Below are 18,838 nucleotides of genomic sequence, written 5' to 3'. Positions count from 1 at the left end.
GAGAAAACTGTCTAGCCTGTGGCGGGTTCCCAAAAATTGCTTAGTGAAAGAATTAACAGCAAATACTACACACATTGGGTATTTATTGATTTTAAGATAACAACATGGAGGAGAGTTTTAGAGGCTTTGGCTCAAAGATGCACGGCCTGGTGTGTGTAGGTCAATGAGTAGGTACATTTTAGTAAGACAGTGCAGTTAACAGATTGGACTAATAGAACGGATTATCAGATGCTTACGCAGTAACCTTTAGACTGCAGCAAAATGAAAAAAACAAGTTCCAAGAATCTACAAATCAACATAACATATTTAAGTGTCATAAACAAAGTAGGCAAATCTGTATTTTTCACTCCCTCATCCTGTCTAGAGGATGAAAACCAGTCCTGTTTTTTTTTTTAATAATGTTTTATTTATTTTTGAGAGACAGTGCGAGTGGGGGTGGGGTAGAGAGAGAGAGAGAGAGGGGGAGACAGAGGATCAGAAGCTGGCTCTGTCCTGACAGCAAGCAGCCCAATTCAGGGAGTCAGCTCAGGAACCGTGACATCATAAACTGAGCCAAAGTCAGATGCTCAATGGACTGAATCACCCGGGCATCTGGAAACACAATCCTTTTATCAACTGCCTTAGATAATCCTTATTGGTTGAAACACAGGGACTTTAAAATGGTATTTTTATTCATCATCAGTTATTTAACTACAGAGAAGTTTCCTCTTAAACAAGTAAGCTTTTTAATATGTATCTGAGTAAATGTGTTGTACTTCAATTTCTTCACCTGTAAACTGTGGATTGTAATAGTGCCTGACTATTATGGTAAGGATTAAATAAGTTAATGTATGCAAATGGCTCCAAGTTAATTACACAAAGAACAGTGCCTGACACATATTAGGTACTCAAGAAATGTTACCTATTATTATGAAAAGGTTGTATTAGTGCCTATTTTCTTTACTATTTTATTTATTTGAAGAGAATATTCTGTCCCAGAGAATTTATGTACACATTATCTAATCTGAGTTCCATGAGAGGCTCAGCATTTAGTGTTTGTAGGGTGCCAGAGGTACAAAAAAATGTTAGACCAGGCCCCATTTTTGAGAAATTTACAATCTATGGCTTGAGTATGTTATCCTATAGGTTGATTCTAGAAAATACGTCTTCAGGAGAGCTAAATTCAGACTGTTAGCTTTTTACCAGTTAGGATTCTCTAGGTTACAAGTAACCAAATCAACTCAAACTGGTTTTAAGCTACAAAGCGAATTTCTTAGCTCATGTATGGGGCAGTGAAAATAGTGTGATATTTGGGCGTGATCTGTGGCTCCACAGGGTTCACTGAAGACCCAGATTTTCTCATCCGTTGGATTCTGTTGTATGGTGTCAAACCAGGGCTATCTGCCCATAGAGTATTTGCTAGCTCTGGCTAGGGACACTTCCTGTTCATATCTGAGAGTAGGGGAGCTAATTAACAGAAGCCCCAGAACCTTGCCTCAATGTCTCATTAGTCCAGACTGGGCCATATGCCCATTCTATTGCCAATCACTGGCAATGGAGATCACTCCTAGACCAATAATGCCTTCTGCACTTGGGGGTGGGATGAAAACTTGAAGGAAAACATCATTCCATTTTGAAGACAAAAGGGCAGAATGAATGCAGAATAAACAATTAACAATTCCCAGTCTGCCATTTGAAGGGAGAACCATATCTTTTCTTTATGTTCCAGTATGTTCTGTGCCAGGTGCTAAATACTAGTAGAAAGACTGGATAAGTAGACTTGCCAAGGAATTATTTATTTACCTTATGTAAGCGTCCAAAGCCCTAGAATTGGCTGTCCCCAGAACTTGCATGACCAATTTTTTTCTTGTTTAATGGCCTCTCTCTTAGCAACATGACCATGAACTCCATCTATTCCCAGGAATGCCAGACAGCAAGTCTGGATTGGCCCGTTCTTCTGGAGTCCCCTCATTGATTAATTATAAACTATGATATTCATCATTCATTCCCAGGTCATGGGTTTTTTTTTGGGGGGGGTGCTGGTTGGTATCATATGTCCTGTTAGATGAGTCAGTCCTTTAAGATTTGTGCCCAGAGAAATTGGCATTTAAGCTTCCTCTTTATTTCAGCTCTAAGGTTAGGGAAGCAGCTGTTGATGGACTAATTAGTATCTTAGGAGGACTAAGAACCTTCTCCCCATCCTCAGCAGTTGTTCACTCACTTGTCTCAGGGAGACTCTAAGAGCATCTTTGGAATGTTAGTTTCTACAGAAACTGCTGGTTGGCCTGCCTGGTCGCCATACGTAAGACAATGGTAATAACTATAGGAGAAGAACACGTCTGTTATGCCTGGCCACATGTAAGGATAATGGTAGGGTGCATGTGAACTTGCTACATCCCTGCAACTAACTCTTTAACTTGTATGATCAGCAACTATTTTATCTCATCTCTTAGGGGTCGACTTGGGGTGACCAGGTATATATAACTGCTGCATAATATCATCCACAGTAGTCATTTAAGCTATTTGGAAGTTAAAGCAAAATCAGGAACCCCTTGATTTACTCTGAGACATCACCTACCACACCACATATGGAATGCTCTTATGGGTGAGATTAGTCTGCTCAGTGAGCAAAGATGGGAGGCACTTGCTTGATGACTTAGGTTAATATTGATGTAACTATTTTAGGAAAAGAATATTCTTTGCCACTAAGGAAAGAATTATTCAAAGTTCTTACATGAGCCATCTATTTCTTCAATATCTGTGTTTACCTCTTGGATTTTATTTTCTCATGCTTTCATAAGCCACCAGTACCTCTTCTGGTTGCCTTGTTCTTTGTTTGGAAACATCACTGTCTTTAAAGTGCACACTTTGTGTGTTCCGACTTCAGATCAGTCTGGGTTTCTTCAGTGACTTTGCATCTAGTAGTTTATACCTTTGCAGATAAAACTTTTGGGAGACTGGATCTTATTCCCTTCGGATGATTTAATTAAGCTCTCCACGTTTCAGTTTATTTATCTGTAAACTATAGATGACAGTGATAATGGATGTGGTGGTGGTGCTCTACCCTGTTCCTCTCTCTTCAGAGTCTGCCTCCCACCCCCATCCCAAAGCCGTGCCCTTTACTAGGAATTGTCCTCCTCTGTAAGGGAACTGCCTCACCCAGCAGTCTTACCTCAATGGGGGCCACCCAGCACCAGAGGCTTCTATACAATGGACTGAGGCCTCAGTTGGAACCAGATTTTGGAGCACACTATCTCTTTGCCGAATCCTGCATCCTTCACTTCAGAAGCATCCCCAATCCTCTTGTAGGTAAATTCTTGCCTCAAAGTCAGTTTCCAGGGAACCCAATCTAAGACCAATGTCATTTCTACAGACTGTTGCAAGATTGAATATATAAAGCACTTTGGGAAGCTATGTCTTTGGAGTGGTGAACGGACTCCGTATTTGATAGCGGTCGTTATTCTTGGCTGGGATGTCATTGCCTGACAACATTCTCATTTCTTTCTGATCTCATCAATCAGATAGTGTTTTGGGAAAATTATGTAATAACTGGCTCAAGGCAAAGTTACAGTGTGTTAAGTTTGTTATATTTCCCCCTACTCATTCTTCCTTGGCCGTGGGGCCCTTCCTTCTCCACCACTTCTCCTACCTCCCTCTCTTTCAAACACAAAATTCAACCAAGTAAATCTGAAGATCTAATTGACTTTAGTCAGCAAGTCAGGAATCAAGCAGCATTTCATCTAGCAAGTTAGAGGGGAGCTCCAAGGAGTTGTATAAAAATGGAAGGGTCCGGGGGTGGGGCCAGGAAGTTATAAGCAAAACTGCCTAATAACTAACTAACTAACTAACCAACCAACCAACCAACCGCCTAACTGACTAACCAGGCCTGCTCACTTTCCCTTAGGAGAAGAGCAGCAGCTGGTGGTGTTATGCAGGTCATCTCATCTTCCTTTGGGGACTGGAGAAGGCCCAAGTGCTTGTCCCTGGTGCTTGTCAGAAAATTCCTGACTGACCAGTTAAAATTTACATTTCCCAGGGAGATTGAGAGGCAATGGAGTTAGGTATTATGCCCCGGTTTGGTTACTTGGCCTAAATGATGTCATTTTTGGCTTGTGGTTCTCTCTTTAACAGCCTCTACCCATTCCGACCCTTGTGTCCCTTACTGCACACACCTGCTTCTTCCCTCTGAGAAATTTGTGGAAAGGGAAAAGATTTGGTAAACTTAGTCACACTGAGGTGACGTATGTTACCACTTAGCTGCCAAAGTTATACTTCACCCGAGATTCTTTCTGTGTGCCTTTGGTTTTATTATTTTTAGTCTCTGTATTATGACCAGAACTGCCCTTCAGTAACTTCTGGTCTTCCGTCTGGCAAGAGATCAGTCTTTTAAAATTAGTCTTCCCAGACAGGAAATAGCTTAAACAGTCTCTTTTAAAATGCATCCATTAATGGCTACTGCTATTACAAAGAAACTTTCCCCTTTTGTACTAACATCATAAGGTGAATTGGCCTTAAAGGATGCAATTTTGCCAAACAAACATAATGAATTCTTTTTGGATTTCTAAACAATGAAGATGAAAAGAATGCAAATGGAGAATTGAAAATATAAATGTGTTGGGCAGCTCACCTTTCAAAAGTCTCAGGAGCTGGATTGATCTGAAGTTGGAAAAAGACCTGATGATAAAAAGTTCATTTTTCTTTTCTTTTCTTTTCTTCTAGCACACAAACTCATAATGGCTAAATTTCTTTTCCGCATCAGATTTGTCAGGAGTCTCCATTCAGAGTGATAGACACCTGAACTCAAGGTAAGCATGAAAGGAGATTGACTGGAAGGATCCTAGAGAAGCTGAGAAAATCAAGAAGGAGCCGCAGGAGACGGGGCACCAGGTCGCGCTCCCCGGCCAGAACTGGAGACCTGGGGCCACCACCACCAGGCTTTGCCTTCTTTCATCTCCGCCTGTCTGTGCCCCGGGCTGCGGGGTCAAGTTGATGTTCAAGTCCTGACTCCCAGTACCTGTGAATGGGACCTCATTTGGAAAGAGGATTTTAGCAGAGGATCAAGCTAATATATTAGTCCGTTGAAAGGGCCGTAACAAAGTACCACCGAGTGAGTGGCTTACGTTACCAAAATTTATTTTCAAAATGTTTTGGTGGCTCAAAGTCTAAGAGCAGGCAGTTGACAGGGTTAAAATGGTCCTTCAAAATGGTCTTCTCTTTTTACCTAGTAACTACCGTTCTAGAACTCTAATTTTAAAAAGCAATAAAACATGGCGATACAAACTTACATACAAGGATTTTCATGACGTCAGTAGTTATAAAAAATAATATAAAAACATAATATAAAATGATGGTTCATTCATATAAGGTAATATGATCAATATCATTAAAATCATATCTTTGAAGGTAATGTTCTCCATTTGTTATAGAACATGAAAGAGGGATACAAAATCATACATATTACTTCTCCAATGTTAACAAAAAGGGGAGAAGTGTGTTTCTTCTGAGGCCTCTCTCCTTGGCCGACAGATGTGGGTCTTTTCCCTCTGTCTTCACATGAACTTCCCTCTGTTCAGGTCTATGTCTTGATTTCCTCTTCTTCTTTTTTTTTTTTAATGTTTTTTATTTATTTTTGAGAGACAGAAAGAGCGTGAGCAGGGGAGGGTCAGAGAGAGGGGGAGATACAGAATATGAAGCAGGTTCCAGGCTATGAGCTGTCAGCACAGAGCTTGACATGGGCTCGAACCCACGAACCGTGAGATCATGACCTGAGCTGAAGCCAGATGCTTAACTGACTAAGTCACCCAGGAGCCCCTGATTTCCTCTTCTTTTAAGGACCCTGGTCACAGGGTCACCCAAGTCACACTAGAGTAGGGCCCATCCATATAGCCTCATTTTACCTTAATTATCTATTTCAAGATCTTATCTCCACATATAGTCCTATTCTGAAATACTGGGGTTAGGGCTTAACATACAAATTTTGAGGGGGGCATAATTCAACTCATAACAGATGAGGTCATTAGGGTGGGTCTTACTCCAATGATTGGTATCCTTCTAAGAACAGGAAATCTGGACACAGGGACAGACAAGCATAGAGTGCAGACGATGTGAAGTCAATTCACATCTGAAATGTCAGGGAGCTAGAGGGGAAATTAGAAATAATCTTGGCCCTCTTGGTCACTTTGTTGAGGTGCAGGTACAGGAAGGAACTTGCCCAAGGTCATATTCTGCTAAGTATTCATGAATTTATTCAACATATACTATGTGCTAGATATTTTGCTAGGCACTTGGGAGATGATAGAAAATATTGGTTTCTACTTCCCTTCCCCCTCCACCTACTCCGTGCTCTCCCCTTCACTCTTCCTGTCACAGAGTTCCTAAAACCCTTGTAATGTCCTAAATGGCAAAAGTACTAGGAGGATCTTTTGTTCTAATATTTGGTTTGTTTATTTATTTTTATTAATTTTTTAATGTTTATTTTTGAAAAAAAGAGAGTGTCAGCAGGGGAGAAGCAGAGGGAGAGTGAGACAGATTCTGAAGCAGCTCCAGGTGTGAGGACGCAGGTCTGAACAAAAATTGATTCCACGACAGGCTTCAAGTTTCCCCTCTGACCTTGGAGGCCTAGGTGTCGGTTTCTCAGAATCATTAGACAATAAAAGGGCACACATTGCTGAAGGTAGGAGGGACCACCCTTGTAACACCCAATCAGGAAAGGCCAGCTAACACCCTTAACATTCCTAAGGGCAGGCCTAGAAATAGAAGCTATAGATAATCACTTATTGCTTAAGGCTAGTCACACCTTATGTGAGGGTCCTGGGTCCTGGGTCCACTCTGTAATTCGTTAATACTTTAAATATTGTGATTGGGTCCCACCAAAAGTAACAAGCACTCTGGACAATGTGTATGGTTAAAGTTACTGCCAATGATGTTAGGAGATAATGATTGGACCCCTGTACCTGTGTCACAATTTCCTGTAACTCCCCCTTCCCGAACCCCATAAAGGCCCTACCCCGCCTTTATTCGGGGCTCTCAGCATGGATCCACTGCACTGGTGAAGTCTGTGAACCTGAGCCCATAATAATAATAAAGCCCTTTGCTTTTGCATGTGTGACTCGGTCTCTCTGGCGGTCTCTGGTTTTTGGGGACGATATTGAAATCTTGGGCATAACACAGGTTTTGAGCTGTTAGCACAGAGCCCGAGCCAGGGCTCAAACCCATGAACTATGAGATCATGACCTGAGCTGAGCTCGAAAGCTTAACTGACTGAGCCACCCAGGTGCCCCAACTAATATTTGTTTTTTGACCCTGGTTCCTGACACCAGGCTTCTAAACTTCTGAAATTTCTTGGGTAATAGGAGTGTCTTTTGTTCTAATAAAGTGACCTCGGGTGCGCTCCTGGATGGGGGTTGGTCCCCAGAAAGACCAAGCCATGATTAGAAGCTTGGAGTGTTCAGCCCCATACCCCTTTCTCCAGCGAGGGGAGAGGGGCTGGAAATGGAGTTAATGATCATTCGTGCCTCCATGATGCCCCTGCAAAAATCCCAGAAGTATGGCTTTGGGACTGTTTCTGGGCAGGTGGAGGTGCTGGTGAGCGGTGCACCTGCAGAGGCCCGGACGCTGTGTGCTCCTTCCCACCTACTTCGTCCTGTGCATCTCTCCCACCTGCATGCTCATCTGTGTCCTTTATCATAGACTCTCATCATAAGCTGGTAAACAGCTGGTGAACTGTTTCCCTGAGTTCCGTGAACTCTTCCAGCAGTAAAGCAAACCGAGGACGAGGTCATGGGAACTTTTGAGTTACAGCCCATCAGTCAGAAGCACAGGTAGCAACCTGAACTTGTGATTGGCACCTGAAGTGGTATGGGGGGAGGGCAGTCTTGTAGGACTGAGCCCTGAACCTGCGGGATCTGGTGCTATCTCCAGGTAGATAGTATCAGAATTGAGTTAAATTGCAGAACACCCAGCTGGTGTCACATAATTTCGTGGCGTGGGGGAACCTACATGCCTGGTGCCAGAAGAGTTGTGAGTGTGGAAGTAGCAAGAGAATAAAGGAGGCGCACAAGAGGAGGACTGAGGTTTTCCTCCTCGGCACTAGATAGGGAAGAGTGAATAACACACAGTTCTTTCTAGGCTGGAGATGCTCATAGTTCAGTGGAGAATTTCTGTAAACAGACAATTATAAGACTGGATAAAAAAGATCAGTGATGGTTAAGTGGTCCAGATGGTAAGAAGAGGGCAATGAACCAGCATCGAGAGGATGAGAAAAGCAGAGAGGGGAGAGGATGAGGAGAAGCTCCTGTCCACTTACATCTCACGTCATTTGTGAAGAGCTGGTCCCCTGTCCATTTCCTCAATGTGTACAGGTATCTACTATGTTCACACCACTGTGGCTTGCCGTGAAGATACAAACACGAGTTTGGTATCTCAAAGACCCAATGAGGAACTTGTGAGGTTTGCAAATTTCCAAATTCAAGTCCCTGACTAGGTAAGCCACCCGATTTCAAAGCAATGGGAATTTGTCTCACTGTTCCTCGTCTCTTCCTTGGGGACATGGCAAGTGACACTGCTGTTGTGCGGATTGGCTGAGATTCTGAGCCACAAGATTACTCGGCAGTAGCCTCTCTTGTCAAGCCTGGCACACATTTCCACCTTCAGAGTACCCTGATGTCCTTGGAGCGGGCAGGTGACCTTTTTTATTACATGAGCCACTCAGCCAACCAGCCCAGTTAAAGCCAACGGGTGCTTGGTCCTTTAATCTTTCAGGACACACCTTGGCCTTTTGTGGTCAGCTAATCAGGAGTTGGCAAGCAACTGCCCAAGTCTCCTGGAAGAAAGCAGCTGTCAGAGTGGAGTCAGAGGTTGGGGGGTGCAGGGCCCAGCATGGCAGGGGGCTTCTGTTTCACACTAGTCTCCAGCTACTCTCTGGTAGTAAAGGCAGATAAAGGTTAGCAGAAACTCCACAAGTAAATTATCTCTCCTCTGTGGATCTCTGTAGTCCCCCAGGGAGACTGGTGTCTGTTTTTTTTCTGTAAGAAGGGGTTGGTGATATAGTGAGTTGCTTTCTACATACAGTCAACAGGGTTTTTATTTAATATTTTCTTTTTTTAAAATTTTATCTTGAGAGACAGTGTGTGCGCAAACACAAGCATGAGTGGGGGAGGGGTGGAGAGAGGGCAAGAGAGAATCCTAAGCAGATTCCACCCTCAGCATGGAGCCCAACATGGGTGCTCAATCTCATGAACTGTGAGATCGTGACCTGAGTTGAAATCAAGAGCTGAACACTTAACTGACTAAGCCACCTACATACCACCATACATTCAACACTTAAGGGCTTTGACATCTAACCTCCACCCTATTCCTTGTTAAGTAATTCAAGGAAAAACTCCTCTGAGGTTTTTTAAAGTGGGGATTAAGAATTAAGTAGTGAATTTATCAATTTTGCCATTGGTGACCTTGACAACAGTAGTTCCAGTGAACTGGAAAGGTCCCAAATTGATTGGAATGGGTTCAAGAGATTATAGGCAATTCTTCTGAGGAGGAAAAATGGACCAGAGTATTGGAATAGAGCTAGAAAATGGTATGGGGCTAAGAGTAGATTTTTTTTAAATGGAAGAAATCTCAGTGCATGTATGTGTGCTGGTTGGAATGCTCTAGTAGAGGCAAAACCGATGATGTGAAAAAGAGGGGGGAATACAGCTAGAGAGATGTCCTTGAACAAGAAGGAAGCCAAAGAACTTTTTAGTGGTGCTGTATAGCTGTGTAGGTCAGGTTTTCCTTGGCCCTTTCGGGTCCCTGGCTGGGGCTGAAAAGCATATACATTTATTTACTGAATGTTTTATGGGACATGGACACCTTCATATGGAAATTAAGACCTATAGAAATGGTTATACCTGAGGGTTTTTAGACAAGGTTTGATGAAGAGGGAGCGGTAAGCATCGCCGCTGTAGGGAAACTTGGCGAAGTCTGTTTGTTTGCGTTCTTCTGGGTAACATTCGCATTCTGGAGATAAGGATGCTACTTTCCTTCTGGTGTACAGAGAACATTGCTCACAAGAGGGTCTTATGAAGTGCTTCAGGAGAGAAGGGGAGGGGAATGTCAGAGAACATCCTGCTCCTGCTGTTTTCCCAACCTCCTTCAGGTTAAGAGACTCAGTATGCCAAGCTGTTGTATTTGGGGCTCCTGTATTCTGAATCCTGTTAGCTGGTTCTTAAACACAGATACTATTAAATATTAAATTATATAACCTTCAATTAAATAAACTATATTTAAAAAGGTAATAGGTAGTCAAAACCTAGCCCTTCCTAATTGCATTATAGTCACCATTAACTATATTTATTTACTTATTAATTTATTTATTTAAATGTTTATTTTGAGAGAAAGAGAGAGCACGTGAGCAGGGGAGGGGCAGAGAGAGAGGGAGAGAGAATCTTAAGCAGGCCACGCACCCGGCGTGGAGCCCAACACGGGGCTCAATCCCACGACCCTGGGATCATGACATGAGCTGAAATCAAGTCAGTTGCTTAACTGTCTAAACCATTGAGGGGCCCCTCACTCTGTTCTTTTAAAGAAAGATTGTTTTGAGTATAGTTGACACAGTGTTACATTAGTGTCACGTGTACCACCATACACTGTCGTTACAGTATCATTGGCTTTATTCCCTGTGCTGTACCTTTTATTACTGTGACTTATTCATTCCTTAACTGGAAGCCTATGTCTCCCATTCCCCTTCACCCATTTTGCCCATTCCACCACCCCCCTTTGTTCTGGCAACCATCATTGGTTGTTTGTATTTATAGGTCTGATTCTGCTTTTTAAAAATTGGTTTAATCATGTTTTTTAGAGTCCACATATGAGTGAAATTATATGATATTTGTCTCTCTCAGTCTGACTTATTTCACTCAGCATAATCTCTCTAGGTCCATCCATGTTGTTTCAAACACCAGTCTCATTCTTTTTTATGGCTGCATAATATTCCTGTGTGTGTGTGTGTGTGTGTGTGTGTGTGTGTGTGTGTACACAGCACATCTTCCTTATCCATTTATCTCTTGATGAACACTTAGGTTGCTTCCTTATATTGGCTATTATAAATAATGCTGCAGTTAATATAGAGGCGCATCCATCTTTCTGAGTTAGTGTTTTCATTTTGCTCGAGTAAATACCCAATAGTGGAATTATTGGATCATTTGGTATTTCATTTTTTAACATGTTTATTTATTTATTTATTTGAGAAAGACAGAGACAGAGAGAGTGTGAGCAGGAGAGGGGCAGAGAGAGAGGGAGACATAGAATCTGAAGCAGGCTCCAGGCTCCGAGCTGACAGCACAGAGCCCATTACGGGGCTCGAAATCACAAATTGTCAGATTGTGACCTGAGCCAAAGTCAGATGCTTAACCAACGGAGCCACCCAGGCTCCCCAGTATGGAATTTCTATTTTTAACATTTTGAGTAATCTCCGTACTACTTTCCAAGTAGCTGCACGAATTTATATTCTCATCAACAGTGTATGTACCATACTGTTTTGTTTACTATAGCTTTGTAGTAGATCTTGAAATCTGGAGTTTGTGATACCCCCAGCCTTGTTCTTATTTATCAAGTCTGCATTGGCTCCATTAATGTTCTTGCAGTTATGTCTACTACATGTGGATGGCACAAATGTCACACGGTAGTGCATTCCTGCACTTGTCTTCCTAACCCCAGGTTCTGTGACATCACATTGGTAGTTGGTTGTGGTGGGATTATTTACACAACAGAAACTGCAACAGTTAGAAATCAGGGCCTTGTGGGCTGTTTTTTAGTGTTTATTTATTTTTTGAAAGAGATACAGACAGACCAAGCATGACTGGGGGAGGGGCAGAGAGAGAGACTGAGTTGGAGCATCCAAAGCTGGCTCCAGGGTCTGAGCTATCAACACAGAGTCCACGCAAGGCAAGACGGTAAGATCATGACCTGAGCCGAACTGCTTGAGTGACTGAGCCAGCCAGTGGTGGTTGTTGTTGTTTAAGGAGAGCTGTTTGTTAACCATTTGCTAGCACACTGCTGGATTCAGCGGACAAGTGGAGAAACTGGCCCTAAAATAACTGCTGGCAATTCACTCACAAGAACAGGAGAGAGACGTTCCAGGAAGTTGAGTCTGATTCCTGATCTCAGCTTAGGTCTCTTCTTCTTCTTTTTTTTTTTTTTTTTTTTGGTCAGCTCAAGTCTTGATCTCAGGGTCATGAGTTCAAGCCCTGTGTTTTTTGCTGGGCATGGAGCCTACTTCAAAACAAAACAAAACAAAACAAAACAAAACAAAAAGTAGGAGAGAAGGCAGGTCATTTTTTTTTTTTTCAAAAGCAAAGGGCTTTATTACAGGCTTAGGCTCACAGACGTTATCAGCGCAGTGGATGAAGGCAGGTCATTTGGACAGGTGGGTAGATAGATGTGGTTAGAGGGAGGTTTCCTATTCACTAAGTGAAAAAGGAAGCAAGGTAGTCACCTGACAGTAAGGCTGGTTGAGGTGAGAGGACCGTGGGCCAGTTAGTGGATTAGAGAAATGGAGAGGCGCCTCCATTTATTTACTTATTTATTTATTTTTTTGGTCCTGCACCGTTAAAAGGCCCTTGAGGCTTGTGGTTATGAATTTAAAAAGGAGGCATGTTATATTGGGTGTAGATTTGCCTCCAGTCTCTTGCAGTGGAGAGTGAAGCACCGAGTCATGGAGAGCGGGATTTATCCAAGTGTAAGGCTTGTAACACCAGTATGACGATGTGTCGGTGGCCAGGGAGATGGTAAAATTATAAATGTCAAAGTCACCACTTCATTCATTCTAGCTAAAATCGGCTCCAGTCGCATAACTTGAATCCCTTATCCGTTTGTTTTCCTATTTTGTTCTTTGGGTGTTAAGTCACCTGGGTCACCTTCGCACAGAGTAGCTGTCCAGTAATATGCTGAATAACTTATTGAATAAATGGATTCACTTGTTCGTTCTTGCAAAGTACAGTTTAGCGAAAAGTAGTCAAATTCTTTTCGTGAGCCTTTGTCCCTCGCTTCGCGGCGTTTAAACTTTAAGGAGCAAAGGAGTGGACTCTGAGCCGGATATGCTAAGCCCCGGTCCTTTAGTTCCCGAACACTCCCTGGGGATATGGGCAATTTTTACCAAACTTGAGACCCAGCTTACAGCTTTTGAGGCGGCTGCCGGGATCGTGTGAGTCATGCAGTTGCTGACCTTTGTCACACCGCCGGACTCAGCAACACGGAGGAGGGTTAGATTACAACTCAAACCTAGAAGGCGGGTAGTTCCCGTATTCGTGATCCCTCCTCGCACGGCTGCCGAGTGCGAGGCTCGGGCGCGGGACGGCACAAGGGCACCGGCGCGGGCTGCCCGGAGCCGCGGGGATTCGGGCAGCGCAAGCAGAGCGGGCGGCGCCAGGCGCACCGAGCTCTCGGGCCGCAGCTGCGCCCCCGCCCACACCGCGGAGGCGGAAGGGGGCGGGGCGCGGCCGCCTGTCCGTTTCTCCGGGGGGACAATAAAGTTTCGAAAGTTTGAAAAGGGAGGGGGAAAACACTCTCACGCCCCTTGGGCGGGGCGGGTGTGGACGCCTGCAGCCCCGGGCGAGCCCGGCGCCAGGCGCGCGGGGATGGGGGTCACGGTGGACGTGCGCCAGGTGTACAAGTACCCCTTCGAGCAGGTGGTCGCCAGCTTCCTCCGAAAGGTACCCGCCCACTCCGGTCCGGCCGTCCGCGCTCGGGGCGCCTGCCCCGGCCCGTGCCCCGGCCCCCCGCAACCCCAGCCCCTGCCCCCCCGCCCCTCCCCACGCCTCTGCCCCTGTCCCCGCGGGAGTCCGCGCCCCGCTTCTCGCCCTCCAGCTGCGGGGTTCGCCTCTGGGTGCGGGGCGGGGGTGGAGTGGATTTCCTCGAAGGCTCCCTCTCGGGGAAGAGGAAAAGGCTCCGTGCGCTGCACCACGTACACATTCTGCCCCGGAGTCTCAGGGAACGCAGGTTCTGGAGCCTGGTTGAGGTTGCGCAGGACTTGTCTATCTTTCTAGTACTTCATGGACCCCGTAAAAGCTAGTGGGGGTCGTAGAAGCCATCACCCTAGGCTCCCCAATATTGTCACATTGTCGCTCTGCCATCATAGTGAGGTGGCTGTAGGACTTGGGGCAGATTGCTTACCTTCTCTGTGCCTTAGTTTTGTGATCTGTGAAATGGGGAAATAATAGTACTAATTGAAAGGGTTAGTTGTAAGGAATCAAGGGAGAGAATGCATGTAAAATGACGGATGGAGGGTCTCTAAAATGTCTGCTATAACTGCACCCCAGTCTCAGTGCTCAGTGGCCTCTTCGGGGCTTCTCTGAGGACCGTGCGCATGGTAATAGAACGGGAAATTTCGTTGAGAAATTGAAAGCACCCAGGCTAGGGACCTTGGACTCCTGGACTCTTGTCTGTCTCTACCTTTAGTTCCTTCAGTTGGTCAGGCGTCATCTTCTCTTCTGCATCTAAGAGTGTTGGATCAGAAGATATTTTAGGTTTCGCTTCAGCTTTCATGTTCTTAAACAAGGTTTGTAAGACTTGTCACTTGCCTTGGGTGGCAGCCACCAAGCAGTGCACTCCTTATACAACCCAGAAGCAGAACAAAGGGAGATGCTAGGAGACGAAGTTAATTTAAAAAGTTAAAAAAAATTTTTCTTTTTTTATGAGCTGTCAGCACAGAGCCCAATTCTGGGCTTGAAGTCACGAATCATGAGATCATGACCTGAGCTGAAGTCGGACACTCAACAGAGTGAGCCACCCAGGTGCCCGAGGAAGTTAATTTTTTAAGTGATAAGACCTGACCTTCACTTGAGGAGGTGATACAGTTCAGAACCCAAGGATTGTATGACTCTGGGTAACATGGTGTTGCCTTAGAGGTCTTTTTTGGGGAGAATGTCAGCTTGTTGATATTGTTCATTGATATTCAGTACCTAGAATAGTGTCTAGCAGCTGGTAGGTGCTCACTAAAAATTGGATAAATGGTGAATGAATAAATGAATGAAAGCTGGAATTGTGGATCTAGTGGAGTTTGCCTTAGGCCAGACTTCTGGGCCCAAAAGAGAAGCTGTCAACTCTCCATTTTTTATTAGGACTGGCACTTGGGAGTGTGGATTCTCTAACGCCGTTGCTCCCTTGGAATGCCTTCTGGGTCGCCCTCATCGGGAGCTGATCTCGGCCTTGTCAGAACTGGAGGGGCACATGGTCTAGATCGAGATCACTGACCATCTCCCCCACCGTTGGGTAGTTACTGCTGTACATCACCTTTTCTCTCGTTAAACTCACGCCTGCAGAAGCACAAACCACAATGTCAAGCTCTCTTTTAGAGAGTACTCTGCATGTGGTCATGCTTCTGGGCTCAGTGCTCTTCTTTCCTTCAGCAGGTATTTAGAGATACTTTTCTTCTGTGTACCGGGTGTGGTGCTGGGGCATAACAGATAGACCCTCTTCTCACGGAGCTGATGGCCCCTAGTGGGTGGGGCTGACATTAATAAATGGTCAGCAAATGAACACATACTTACAATGGGTGATATGTCTTTACACAGAGGAAGTTGGTGTTACTGGCACCAAATATAGCAGGAAAGGCCTGCTAAGGGCCTGCAGGGTGGCTTTGAGGACGAGATTTTTCTGAAAAGTGGTCTGTAAAATGGCTGGCTGGCGTGTGAGCCGGAGTTTCTCAGGCACGAAGAGAGGGCGAGGAAGTGCTTTCTTACATTATCATGTTTACTCCTTCCAGCAGCTGCCAGTAGTTAGGACTGACTTCCATTTTGTTACCTAGAGAAACTGAGGTTCAGAGGGGTTTAAGCACCTTTTCTAAGTTGCCACAGCCAGCACTTGGGAGAGCCAAGAATTCAACACATCTGAATCCAAAGTCTACACCCCTGGTCTCCAGGCTGTGCTGCCTTCCACATGAGGAGCACTCTGATCATTACTGAGGGAATAAAATGTTCCAGACTCATCTTTGCTGTGCTCTTTATCCAACTTCAGTTTTCGTTTATCTGTTCTCAAGGTTTATTTTGTCTTGGTGGACCGGTTGTGCCTGATACAAGGGTATAGCTTTGATGTGTGGTACAGTGAGGGAATACAGTGTTTCAGGTTTCTATTGCTATGTAACAAATCAGTGGGTTAAAGCATTGTTAGACTTCTGAGTCTCATAATTATGTTGATTGGGCTCAGCTGGGTGGTTTTTGTGTGCAGTTAGGGTGTGGAAGATTTCTTTTCAAAAAAAATTTTTTTTAAATGTTTACTTTTGAGAGTGAGAGAGAGCCTGAGCAGGAGAGGGGCAGAGAGGGAGACACAGAATCCGAAGCAGGCTCCAGGCTCTGAGCCGTCAGCACAGAGCCCGATGCAGGGCTCGAACCCACAAACCGCAAGCTCATGACTTGAGACCAAGTCGTACACTCAACCGACTGAGCCAGCTGTGGCCCCCCATATACTTCCATTCTTTCTATTCACAAAGCACGCCTTCAGAGATCACTGGGAGGGGCCGTGTGAGTCACTAAATTATGATATGTCAATAAATCCATTTGCATTGAGAATTTTCACTGTGCATTACTTGAAGCCATGAACTGAAGTCAGTGGATCTAGATTGCAATCATTGTGCTTTCCCCATTAAAAGCAGTTTTTGGGTGGCCTAGGGACACCGTTTTCACCATGCCCTAGTGCAGATTAGGACGAGGCATTAGCTAAAGTCAGAGAAAAATAGATGATTTCACTCATATGTGGAGTTTAAGAAACCCAACAGATGAACATGGGGAAGGGAAGGAAAAATAAGAGAAAAAGAGAGGGAGGCAAACCATAAGAGACTTAAATACAGAGAACAAACAGGCTTTGCTGGAGGGGGCATGGGGTCGGGGGATGGGCTCAAAATGGATAATGGGCATTAAGGAGGGCGCTTGTTGGGATGAAGGCTCCGTGTCATAGGTAAGTAATGAGTCACAAAATTCTACTCCTGAAACCATTGTTACACTATATGTTCACTAACTTCGATTTAAATAAAATTAAAAAAAAAAAAGAGGCATCATTTAAGTGGTCGGCCCTACAAGCTCACAGACAGTGGGGCTCCTGGAAAGTAAATGGAGCATTTATGCAAATTAGCAAGCGGAGCTGCTAATTCCCCAGTCGGACCCTTGTGCTCTCTCAACCATAGAAATTGGTGGGAGTTCGGGGCAAAGCCTTGTTGGGGCTTACTGCTCCGCAGAAGGGAGACTGCACAGTCTGCAGGCTGGGTTCCCAAGGAGCGAGCTGGGAAAGTTTTAAGGAGGCTCATGCTGAAAAAGGGTGATGTCTACGTGTGTAGGGTTTTTTTGTGTTTTGTTTTTGTTTTGTGTTTGCGCACTTAAAGGTCAGTTCTTCTTTCTTCTTGAGTTGCATGCCTAATTAGCGTGTTAAGTTCCACTGCCCGGGTGTGATTTTTAGTATTATAATAAGGGAAAAAGTCAGGGAAAATTCATCACTGGGGTCCCTGCTGGCTCAGAAGGTTTGGTTTTCACAGGGGAGCATCTATCCCTTTTAGGGGCTGGAAGGTTAGCCCAGTATCTGAATTGGATCCAACTGGTTGAAAACTGGGCCGTGGGGGCTTGTTTGGAGCTTGTGGCTTCTGGCACTTGGCCTTAGTTTCTGAGGGCAAGCAGCACCTGCATGCAAGGCTGGAAAACTGTGTTATTGTGGCTTGGTAGCCATTTCCTGGGCGTGGGGGCCCCAGTCTGCTGCCTGCTTTCTCAGCACTCCTTCCTCTAGGTGTCTGTAGCCCTGTGCCCGCGGGCCTGCTTCCCTGGAAGATCTTGGGCAGTGAGCAACATGCACAACTGTAGACAGCAACCCTACTGTCTTAATTTCGTACCTGTGAAACAATAATACCATGTACCTCCCCGCCTGTCTCCTAGGATTGTTGTGAGGCTCAAATGTGTAACAGTCTGTCAAGTATTAGCTTTTTATAAGTGTAAGGTAGTAAGAATGATCTTTTTGGCTAAATATACTTTTATATTTCTTTTAGTCTCTATGTATTTTTTTTTTCAAAGGAAGGCACTTGGCAGAAGGGACAATCATATGAGGATCTCTGGGAAGGATTTAATCTGATTTTGCACTGTGGTATGTTTGAAGCTGCAGCGGCACTGAGAATGTTCTATTTTAAATGGAGTCTACTGATCTACGTCTTTTGGTATGTTAGGACGAGCCATCCAAGTTATAATATACTACTATTTTTAAAACCTGAGGAATGTTTGCTCTTCTTACACCTGCCTGTTGGATACCACAGGCAAAATATTAGCTACATGCTTTCAAAGCCAAGTGGCACCTTGAAAACAAACACCACAGTTCTCTTTGTTCATGGAATATAGTGTTTCCCAATGAACTCTTCATGTAGATATGCGATGAAACCCAAAATGGTTTATTCATCAGATGCTAAACTGTAGTTTTCATGAACAATATTGTCAGTGCACCTGACAGTGTATTTAGGTTTCTTTCTTTGTATGACTCCTAGCTTTCTAGTTCTTATCACTTACAGCGATTTCTTTCCTTTTACTTAAAACCATCTACAAAGAGGACACAATGGATGAATGGATGGATGAGAACGCATGGATGAATGTAGCAGTCTAGAAGCTTTCTCATCTCTAACAAGCTCACATGGTCTGTTTACTGAGCTTGCATTCATGAGCGGGATTCAAACACTTGTCCAGTTTTGTCTATTTGAAATTTAAAGTCATTAAAAAGGACCCAGAGGGGCATTGTGTTGACTGGATTCTCTGGTTTATTCTCAAATAAGACCAGAGAAATTAAAAGAGTTTTTTGTACTATAGAGTAGCTCAGGTTAATTTTCTTTCTACCCTGTAGGCAAATGAGTCATTGTGAGTAGAGT

General features: G+C 44.4%; 1 protein-coding gene across 4 annotated transcripts in view; it reads left to right on the top strand.

The window, feature by feature from the left end:
- PRELID2 (PRELI domain containing 2) overlaps positions 1 to 18,838 on the top strand; it is an 88,459-nt gene that overhangs the window by 4,805 nt on the left and 64,816 nt on the right. For 2 of the 4 annotated variants that reach the window (XM_029942181.1, XM_029942182.1), the window contains exon 1: positions 13,524 to 13,667. In XM_029942181.1, the coding sequence (XP_029798041.1) occupies positions 13,593 to 13,667 (75 nt within the window). In that variant the 5' untranslated portion in view covers positions 13,524 to 13,592. Of the gene's footprint in view, positions 1 to 4,698; positions 4,785 to 13,523; positions 13,668 to 18,838 lie in introns of those variants that run through there. The other 2 variants (XM_029942184.1, XM_029942183.1) reach the window with 2 other exon arrangements.

The sequence above is a fragment of the Suricata suricatta genome, chromosome 6 (assembly GCF_006229205.1).
Source record: "Suricata suricatta isolate VVHF042 chromosome 6, meerkat_22Aug2017_6uvM2_HiC, whole genome shotgun sequence".
In the NCBI taxonomy this organism is placed as follows: domain Eukaryota; kingdom Metazoa; phylum Chordata; class Mammalia; order Carnivora; family Herpestidae; genus Suricata; species Suricata suricatta.
Note: the sequence above shows the minus strand (reverse complement) of the source record. Positions and strands in the feature narration are given on the sequence as shown.